The sequence below is a fragment of the Rhincodon typus genome, chromosome 47, assembly GCF_021869965.1.
Source record: "Rhincodon typus isolate 14 chromosome 47, sRhiTyp1.1, whole genome shotgun sequence".
Classification (NCBI taxonomy): domain Eukaryota; kingdom Metazoa; phylum Chordata; class Chondrichthyes; order Orectolobiformes; family Rhincodontidae; genus Rhincodon; species Rhincodon typus.
This window is the reverse complement of record NC_063378.1, coordinates 9,410,180-9,420,256: the sequence shown is the minus strand read 5'-3', so window position 1 is coordinate 9,420,256 and position 10,077 is coordinate 9,410,180. Positions and strand designations below refer to the sequence as shown.

Here is a 10,077-nt window from a genome sequence, read left to right as displayed (position 1 = left end):
TAATCTGGAGCATGGAGACTGGGACTGGAGTGAGATTTAATCTGGAGCGTGTACCTCATATGAATTAAGAATCTCAGTAATTTGTGGCTGGAAAAAGATGTTATGGAGTGTGTAATGTGATGGAATTGACATGGGATTGGTCTGTAATGGATTGTAATGGGAAATAATGGAGTTGATGATGCTGGATTGTGATTTGTTGGCTGTAAGAGAGAGGGAAGTGGAATGTGCTTTAACATGGATCTGTGCTGGGAAACGAGCTGTGATGAGAGTGTGGAATTGACAGGGTTATGCTGGGCTGGAATGAGGCATTCTCATGGAGAATCACTACAACCAGATGAATTGTTTGGCTGTGGAGGGTTATAATGAAGGTCTGTAATGGTGAAGACCTGTAACTGGATGTTGCCCAGACTCTTGGAGACTGAGATGCTGTGCTGTGTTCTGTAGATGCCTATACTATGAAGCTGTTTGACCGGAGTGTTGACCTGGCTCAGTTTAATGAGAATACACCTCTTTACCCCATCTGCCGAGCTTGGATGAGGAACAACCCCAGCCTCCGGGAAGGAGCTCACAGCCCGAGTCCCCAACCACCTGCAGCACTGGAGGATGAGGAGGTGAGGAGCTGTCTCACACCAACATGAGTTTTCTTGAGGATCTAAGTATGAGGGTAGATAAGGGGGAACCAGTGTGGAGTTCTGAAAGTCATTCACCGAAGTTCATTTTTCATTCTTGGTATGTAGCCATGCTGACAACTCTTTCCTAATTCAAGAATTAGCTTTATTGTCACATGTACTCACATGTTTACAAGTCCTTGTCCTTGAGAAGGTGGGGGTGAGATGCCTTCTTGAACCGCCACAGTCTGTGTGCTGCAGTTTGACCCACAATGTCTCTTGGGGAGGGAATTCCAGGATTTTGACCTAGTGATACTGAAGGATGGTGAGTGGCTCGGAGGGAAACTTCCAGGGGGTGGTGTTCCCATGTATCTGCTGCCCCTGTCCTTCTAGATGAAAGTGGTTGTGTGTTTGGAAGGTGCTGTCTGAGGATCTTTGGTGAATTTCTACAGTGCATCCTTTAGATAGTACACGCTGCTGCTACTGAGCACTGGTGGAGGGAGCAGGATGTTTGTGCATCCTGCTTTATCCTGGACAGCGTTGAGCTTCTTGAGTGTTGTTGGAGCTGCCCCCATTCAGGGCAAGTAGGGAGTATTCCGTCACACTCCTGACTTGTGCCTTGTCAATGGTGGGACAGGCTTTGGGGGGAGTCAGGAGGGGAGTTACTCGCTGCAGGATTCCCAGCCTCTGACCTGCTTTTGTAGCTGCTGTGTTTATGTGGTGAGTCCAGTTGAGTTTCTGGTCAATGGTAACCCCCTCTAGATGTGGATAATGGAGAATTCAGTGATGGTAACACCATTGAATGTCAAGGGCGAAGATGAGATTGACTCTTATTGATGATGGTCATAGCCTGATATTTGTGTGGCGTGAATGTTACTTGGCACTTGTCAGCTCAAGCCTGGGCATTGTCCATTTGAACACGGACTGCTTCAGTATCTGAGGAGTCACGAATGGTGCTGAACATTGTACTATCATCGGTGAACATCCCCACTTCTGACCTTATGATGGAGGGAAGGTCATTGATGGGGAACACAAATGTTTACCAGGATCTCTCCCTGTCTGAGCAGTGATTTATGTTTTCTGTTTTAACAGGTTGCAGAGGTGATGAATGGAAAGTGTCAGGATATTTACAGACTGCCCGTGCCAACTCCCTGCTCACTGAACACACGTGGACATCCGATCAATCTCCGTGTTCCATCACCACTGCCTCCCACAGAGAAACAACTTGATATCAGCATGGTAACCCACAGCCAGCTATGCAGCAATTCCCCACATGGTGACGGGGCGGGGGTCTGGGTCTGTGTCTGTGTCTCCCCCCTGCCCCCACACGGTGACGGGGCGGGGGTCTGTGTCTGTGACTCCCCCCCAGCCCCCCACACGGTGACGGATGGGGGGTCTGTGTCTGTGACTCCCCCACACGGTGACGGGGCGGGGGTCTGTGTCTGTGAGCCTCCCCGACACAGGAACGGGACGGGGGTCTCTGTAACCCAATAAGTCTTTCTCTGTTCCCTTTCAGAGTCGCAATAATGCTCCTGGGGTGCCCACCTTACTCTATAACCACATGGATCGCTGGAAGAAGATTCGACAGAGGTGAGCTGGACCATTTCAAGCTGTCAGTTCCTCATCCAGAGCTGTCCATTGCACACCACCCATCCAGATCTCACTTGAACAAGCACACCCTCTTTCCCACTCCCTCACCCAATCACTCCCATACTTCAACCCCAATGGACTCAAACCCCTTCCTTTTCACATCTACTCTACACTGTCCCAATGGACCCAAACCCCTTCCCGTTCACTCCCACTCTACACCTTCCCAATGGACCCAAACCCCTTCCTGTTCAGTCCTGCTCTACACCGTCCCAATGGACCCAAACCCCTTCCCGTCACTCCCACTCTACACCGTCCCAATGGACCCAAACCCCTTCCCGTTCACTCCCACTCTACACCGTCCAAATGGACCCAAACCCCTTCCCGTTCACTCCCACAGTACAGAATTCCAGTGGACCCTGATCATTTTCACAATATGTGTAACTGCTTTTTTGTTTAACTGTGGACCTGAATTCGATGTGAACAGCCCCCAGTTGGTCTTGACATGCCTGACCTTCCTGTGTTGTCTTTCTGTAGGTGGAGAGAAGCATCTCACCGGAACCAGTATCGTTACAGGGACAGCATGAAGATCCTGAAGGAAATGTTTGAGCGTCAGTGAGGGCTCCCAGGACCTCCTGTCCCTGCTTGTGACCAGGTATTGCAGTTGCAATGCCTTCATTTTCCGTTATCTGCCCAGTTCAAGGAGCGAGGCCTGAGGGACTGTTGTCTTTCCTATTGGCCCAGATTGGAGATGGCCACAGTTGTTTTCGGCACTCTGTTTATGCCTCCCCACAAGCTTTGTTTTCTTGGCCTAGGTTCTGAGTCACAGGAAGCAGCTACGTTAGTCACCTCTTGCTTGCTGTGGGTTGTTGGCTCCTGGCTGAACTGGGAGGAGCTGGGCACGCTGTGGGCTCTGGGATAACCAACTGCCAGCTCCTCATGGAGACACGATGTGGCCTTGCTGTTGCAGCTGAGTTGATTGTTATGGATCTGCTCGTCTCACCTCGTCTTTTATGGGCGAGCAATCGACTTTAATAGGTGTATACATTCCCACGTGTACATGTTCCTGTGGGTCTCTGTACACATATTGCTATGTATGTGCAATTGTGACTGTTCAACTGGCTATATATGTCAGAAACATAAACAGAAGCTGCTGGAAAAGCTCAGCAGGCCTGGCAGCATCTGTGAAGAGAAATCAGAGTTAACGTTTCGGGTCTAGTGACCCTTCCTCGGAATTGAGGAAGTTCTGAGGAAGGGTCACTGGACTCGAAACATTAACTCTGACTTCTCTTCACAGATGCTGCCAGACCAGCTAAGCTTTTCCAGCAACTTCTGTTTTTGTTTCTGATTTACAGCGTCTGCAGTTCTTTCGGATTTTGTCTGTGTATGACAATGTTTGTATAGATGGCCTGTGTGCGAGGATATAAGTCTTTGCTATACCTGTTGCTGCCCTTTGTGTACGCATGTCTGTGCGTGTGCATTGATGTTTATGGTTGAACCGTCCAGGATTGGACTGCAGGCCATTCTGTGACATTAGTAATTGGCGTTGCCACACTCCAGGCCCTCCAACAGCCTTGGCATTATGAACACACGGTAGGGTCCAAACAGAGCAAATATGGTACCCCCTTTCACACTAATTCTTCGAGCCAGGCCTGGGACACAAGCACATGGGTCAGAATAAACACACCATTTGACCCTAGCAGTTTGGAGCTCGGACTTCTGACTGGTGTCTCAAATTTATATTTACAAATATAACATTGCTGCAAGAGAAAATTAAAAAAGTGCTTTCAATTAGGTCTGCTTCATTTGTTCAGGTCTGTACAATGTGGTCCAAAATAAATAGTCACCCTTCAAACCAGCCAGACAATTTACTCCTGAGTGAGACATGAGGCAGAGCTTCCTGCTCTGCTAGGGACTGTCCAGTGACCCCTAGCTTAGAGAGAGACAGGGAATCAGCCAGAGTTCCTGTTCCTCATCACTGTCACCCCTCCTCGTTCCTTTTTTGCATTCCTGCCAGTTCTCTGCTACCTTTCTGCACACACAGCAGGTTCTGTTATTCATGGCACCTTTCCCAAACTATTGTCTGTTACACATTCACCCCTGTTTATTACTCTTTTACCCTCCCTCCTGGTTCCAGTGGTATTTTGTGTATATACCTCCTCAATGATGGCAGATGTTGTCACATTGCATTTTATCCAGCGAGAATAGCAGCATTGCTAGCTCTGTACTGCACACAGCACCACGCTAGGGTGATATAACAATCAACCCACCCCTAACCTTTGTGACAGGCCTGCCCCCACCGGTACTGTACCCCGTTGTTATACAGCGACAGACCTGTCCCCCACCAGTGCTGTATGCGTGTTATAGGAAAAATAGCAAGCTCTCACAACAAGTAATGTGAGAAAGACCCAGTTTATCTATTTATTTTAGTGATGTTGGTTTAGGAATGAATAGCAGCCCCAGGGGAGAACTCCCCTCGTGCTTTCCTCTCCTCCAAATAGTGACAGTTCAATCTTTTATGCCCAAACAGAACAGCAGAAGCCTTTGTTTAATATCACAAATGAAAGGCAGGACATACGACAGCACAGCACTCCCTCAGCACTGACCCTCCAAGCGTGTGGCACTCCCTCTACGATTAGCAGCAGTGCTGTCCTTGGGTTACTGGTTGATACTCTCAAGAAGCTGACTGGAGACCAGAATGTTGAAGCAATGGCCTCACAGGGATGAGGCGTGTAGAAGGCAATCTGTTATGACCTCTATCCATTACGCTCTATGAATGCTGGTGCACAGTCTGAGAAAAATGTTCACCGTTTGTGACACTGCCAATACCCCCCAACCGTGCCTCTCAAATACACGTCCCACGCAGACTCACCACACAACCTCCCCTGCCTCTCTCAACCAAACTCCCTCAGCTTGCGCGTGCACTCACTCACTCACTCACTGACAGACACCGCTGCCTCAGACCCACAAGTACAGTCACACAATCGTCCATTATCAGATGGGCTGGGCCCCTTAGCAATGGCTGACAAGATATACAATCAATCACTGGCAATTTTATATATTTTTAAAACAGTGTTAGGGAAAAAAAAAAAGACATTTTAAAAGACAAATCTAAAATCCTGTACACATTAACCCATCCCCACCCTCCCCACCTCTTCAGACATTTCCCAGTGATACCTCAAGACAGTCTTTGGTGCAATAAATTAAAAAAAAGATAAAAGGCTAATTGTCACTATGCTCTGAAATTAATGCTTTCTCACGTCTCCCCTAATTAATTTGAAACTCCATCTCCCAGAGTCTTTTTCTCAGTTACAATCGCAGAGAGTGTGTGTGGGGAATAGAGTGAAGGCCAGAGATGGCTGGGTGCTGTTAACACTGAACACTACGACTGTTATTCAAAGTCTCCCCTACTTTGTCCCACACCTCAAAATAGGAAGAAAGGGGGAAAACAGAGAATGTGACATTCAGCAGTCTCCAAAAGACCTAGAGAGTTGAGCTGTGTTACCAGCAGGAGCTCTCACATGCACACGCACACCAAATTGATTCTCACAAAGGAACCAGCAGTCAGTGTGATGCCAGACTCGGGAACCTACAGGAAGGATGAGCATGTGCCACAGGGAGGTGTGGAGAAAAGAGTGATCACAGGAGGATTGAGCGGAAACAGAGGCCAGGGGTGCAAGGGACAAATAGAAGGGTGAGTAGGAGGATAGAAGAGTGAGATGGAACGAGGGACAGAGATAGTGCGTGCACCCTGAATGTATGAATCCTGCCAACAATATGGATTTTGCTGACTACTCAGGAAGCAAAGGAAAGGGAGGATGCATGGCGACAGAGGCTAAAGGATTCCAGAAGACTGCCTATCTGCACGGTCACATCACTTCAATCAAGTCACCTTGCATCAGTATTTATAAAGAGTGAAAGCTAACAGTGGGATCAGAAAAGCAAGAAGCAAAGTGTGAGCGCGGAAAGGAGCATGAGACAGAGAGCTACAGCATGAGGGCAAGATAGAGGGTGAGAATATAAGAATGAGAGAGACAGAGACAGAGTAAGGAAGGGATGTGGTAGGGTGGGAGGGGGGAAATGACTGAGAGAAACAGCAAAGGAAACTGCTCCTGGAGACACAGAGCAGAACTCCACGATTACCTCAAGCTTAAAAATAAAACAAAACAGCCCGTTGAAGCTCTGGCACAGACTATTAAATAAATAAAACAATTTTACAATTACAGTTGAGCTCAGATTAGAAGGTTGCAATGAAATATTCAGGGACCCTCAGCGCCCCCCAACCCAATTCCATCTGCTGCCACCCCTGACCCATGCAGCACTTGATCAACATTATGGCTTTTATTCATTTCCATTTGTATATAATATATAGATTTTACTTTCTTTTCTGTGTCAAGTTATCATCAGGAAGTGGCTGCAGAACTTTGTGGGGAGCAGAAGCCCATCATGGGCGTGCTGTCTGGCTCAGGCCTGTAGCGATGCTGGTTTGGAGCCCTCGGCAGGCTGTCAATATCAGGGCCTGGGGGCACTGCGGGAGGGTAAAGGCTGTGCCCAGGCAAGGCAGTCCTAGTCCGAAGGTGCAAGCCTGAGGATCCTCGCTGGGTGGAGTCCGGACTCTGGGGGGAGAGGAGGAGGAAGGCGGTGTGGGCTGAGGAGGCAGCTTCAGGTACCAGGGGCGGGGAGCCAGACAGCAGGTGGCGATGGTGGTGATGGTAGTGGCGCTGCTGAAGAGGCATCGCCACTCTGGCAGTCCCGAGGCGGTACAGGCGATGTTCCTCATTACCTTGGAGGTGCTGCTGTTGAGAGCCAGTCGCGGGGTGAGGGGGCAGTGCTGGGTACAGGCTGCTGCTGTTGGCTGGTGTGTCGCCGTTGCTCCACAGCCGCAGCTGCTGATGGTGCACCGAAGGTGGCCGTGGAACCTGCAAACACAAAAAAACAGCAACATCAGAGCTCACGGTCCCTTTGGGTTAACACGCAGCAGCCTGTCACCAACAACAAAAAAATACTACGCGGATGGACACAGTACCCCAGCCCCAGGCAGCTCTGGTCTTAAATCCCACTCACTGCTGTCAGCTCAGGACCAGGGCAGGAGCCAGGGCTCTCAGCTCAGGGTCCCTGCCCACTGATCGCAGGTTAGAGAGAGAGAGAGAGACAGAGGTGGGAAATCAGCCAGGGCTCCTGCTCCTGATCACAATCCAGTGATCCCGACAGACGGAGGATATTCTGTACTTAATGTGCAAATGTTGCCCAGTGAAGAGTGATGGATCATCCTCCACAATATGGCAATTCAGCTCTCCTGCCTGATCACTCACCCCACCCCCATTCAATCAAATCAAGGCTGAACTGTATCTCGACTGCCCTTGTTCTGCAATCTCCTCTCCTTCCAGAGAATATATAGTTTCACAAATCCCTTAATTACTGCTAGAGTCCTCAATAAGGTCATTGTTTCATCTCAAGGGAGAAGCAGCAGGCAGGGCCAGTCTGTAAGTGCTAATGGCATTGGGTAGAGAAAACCTCCAGACAGTGATGACCCTGCAGCCTGGTAAACCGCTCAGTTATCGGGTCCTGTTGCAGCCCATTCCCCAGTCAGTGTACACCACATGCGGCAGTGTTGGGGGGTTGGAGGGGGAGAACATGCTTCTGCCTGGCCAAGGGGCTGCACTCACTGACTTCACACAATTGGAGGAAGTCAGGGAGCTGACTCTATCATGAGCACCCTGACAGCCCATTCACCCTGAGCTGCAGTCTTTCCAGTTTCCCACTATCACCTCCGTCTTAAAGCTGGAGGCACAGAGGCTGGCCCTGTTCTGGAGCTGAATGCAAGGGACTGGGGTGAGAAACAGCGAGAACCTTCAATAGCAATCCACACGCCCAGGACATTGTCTGATGTTCAAGGGAGTTTGTTCTTGGTTGGTGCCAGCAGAGCAGTTTGGATGGGGATGTAGTGTATGTGTGTGTATTCCCACTGCCGTACTTCACTGGTACTGAAAGCATGCAGCGCGGGTTGAAAGCATGAATGGAAAGCATTGCTTTTGAACATTCCCGATGCTGCTGCAGAGACAGTGATTCAATTCAAACATAGATCCTGAAAACCCACTCTCCCCACATTCTCCGAGGGATCCAGCAATTCAAACACAGCCCCAAGAAGCCGGCCATCAGGACAGCACACCATCACTACTGCCACAGAGGGAACAGGCAGTTAGCCACAGCAGAAATAGGAGGAGAATGAGTCAAATTTAACAGACACACACACACGAAGGCATAAAGGTCAGGATGGGAGGGAATGAAGGGGAAGAGAGAAAAGATGACCAAACAAGCAGGAACCAACATACATACATGTCCATCTAGACAGAGACACACACATATAGTAAGAGAGACAGAGAGACACACACACAGCAAGACAGAGACATTAATGAACACAAGGAGAATTACATACACATATGCAGAGACACACACAGATAAACACAGAGAAAACACACACACACAGAAACAGAATGAAAACACACACATATTTCGGAATCTGCATTTACAAACAAGATGAAAAAGATGGACGTTCTCTGGGATCCAGGACCCTGGCCAGCTGGTCTTCAGAATGTACAACTCAATAAAGACCTCTGTGTGTTGTCTCTGTTTCCATTCAGAGTCACTTCCAAACGACAGCACCTACGGAGGGAGGGAGGAAGAGAGGGAGGGAATGCTGGAACTTGCAGAAGATGTGAATGGTTTGTCATAGGCTTCTCTGCTTCAGGCTCCAAGGCCACGCTGCAAACTGCTGGCAAATCTTCGCTGTGGCAGACGTGCTGTGCAGGCCAGGGGTTTGTAAAGGGACCATTTGTCAATGGCCCATCAGCCTACCACTCCACCCACCATGCACTGATTGAAGGCTAGGTCACTGAGCCAAGAGGTTCGGAGACTCCGTACCTGTGGACTGTGCATTTCATAGTCTGTTTGAGCCTCGGTGCGGTTGAAGTAACGGTTGGTGTAATGTTGATTCTGGTTGTCACCTGAAGACCCACTGGAACCACCTGGGAGTAGGAATGGTGAATAGTTAGCAGAGGAGACGCCCAGGGGCAGGTACACATGGGGGGAGGGAGCACAGGGAGAGACAGAAGAGAAAGAGAGGAGGACAGGTGACAATAAAACAGAAAAGCCTAGCACAGACACAGCACAAATGTACAGCCTATCCAGCCAACACTAACACCACAAAAAAAGCAGCAAGAAAAACCAAATGTTAAACTGGCCAAGGAAGACAACCAAAACCCACCGTCACAGCACCATTAATCAACGATCTCAAAAAGAAATGTGTCACCAAATCAAAATTCATCATTCAACAAAACAACTGTGGACCAGTGCAGTGTGACAATTAAAAAAACATAAGTACTGTAGATGAAGACATAACACATCCAAATGACAGTAAATGTACCCCACTGTCATACAGTGACAGACCCGTCCCCACCGGTACTGTACCCCAGTGTTATACAGCGACAGACCCGTCCCCACCGGTACTGTACCCCAGTGTTATACAGTGACAGACCTGTCCCCCACCGGTACTGTACCCCAGTGTCATACAGCGACAGACCCGTCCCCACCGGTACTGTACCCCAGTGTTATACAGTGACAGACCTGTCCCCCACCCAGTACTGTACCCCAGTGTTATACAGTGACAGACCTGTCCCCCACCGGTACTGTACCCCAGTGTTATACAGCGACAGACCCGTCCCCACCGGTACTGTACCCCAGTGTTATACAGCGACAGACCTGTCCCCCACCCAGTACTGTACCCCAGTGTTATACAGGGACAGACCTGTCCCCCACCGGTACTGTACCCCAGTGTTATACAGTGACAGACCCATCCCCACCGGTACTGTACCCCAGTGTTACA

The 10,077-nt window shown here is 49.3% G+C and overlaps 2 protein-coding genes across 3 annotated transcripts in view; one reads left to right on the top strand and one right to left on the bottom strand.

Moving 5' to 3' along the window:
* Positions 1 to 3,989, top strand: part of lin37 (lin-37 DREAM MuvB core complex component) — a 43,888-nt gene extending 39,899 nt beyond the window's left edge. Inside the window, exons 4-7 of the mRNA XM_048620518.1 lie at positions 445 to 611; positions 1,701 to 1,847; positions 2,125 to 2,198; positions 2,733 to 3,989. Coding sequence (XP_048476475.1) covers positions 456 to 611; positions 1,701 to 1,847; positions 2,125 to 2,198; positions 2,733 to 2,814 — 459 coding nt within the window. The 5' untranslated portion in view covers positions 445 to 455 and the 3' untranslated portion in view covers positions 2,815 to 3,989. The remainder of the gene's footprint in view (positions 1 to 444; positions 612 to 1,700; positions 1,848 to 2,124; positions 2,199 to 2,732) is intronic.
* Positions 3,990 to 5,228: 1,239 nt separating this feature from the next.
* Positions 5,229 to 10,077, bottom strand: part of dyrk1b (dual-specificity tyrosine-(Y)-phosphorylation regulated kinase 1B) — a 32,640-nt gene continuing 27,791 nt past the window's right edge. The window contains exons 10-11 of one of the 2 annotated variants that reach the window (XM_048620515.1): positions 9,117 to 9,220; positions 5,229 to 7,114 (exon numbers count right to left, since the gene is read on the bottom strand). In XM_048620515.1, coding sequence (XP_048476472.1) covers positions 6,599 to 7,114; positions 9,117 to 9,220 — 620 coding nt within the window. In that variant the 3' untranslated portion in view covers positions 5,229 to 6,598. The remainder of the gene's footprint in view (positions 7,115 to 9,116; positions 9,221 to 10,077) is intronic. The other variant, XM_048620516.1, reaches the window with a different exon arrangement.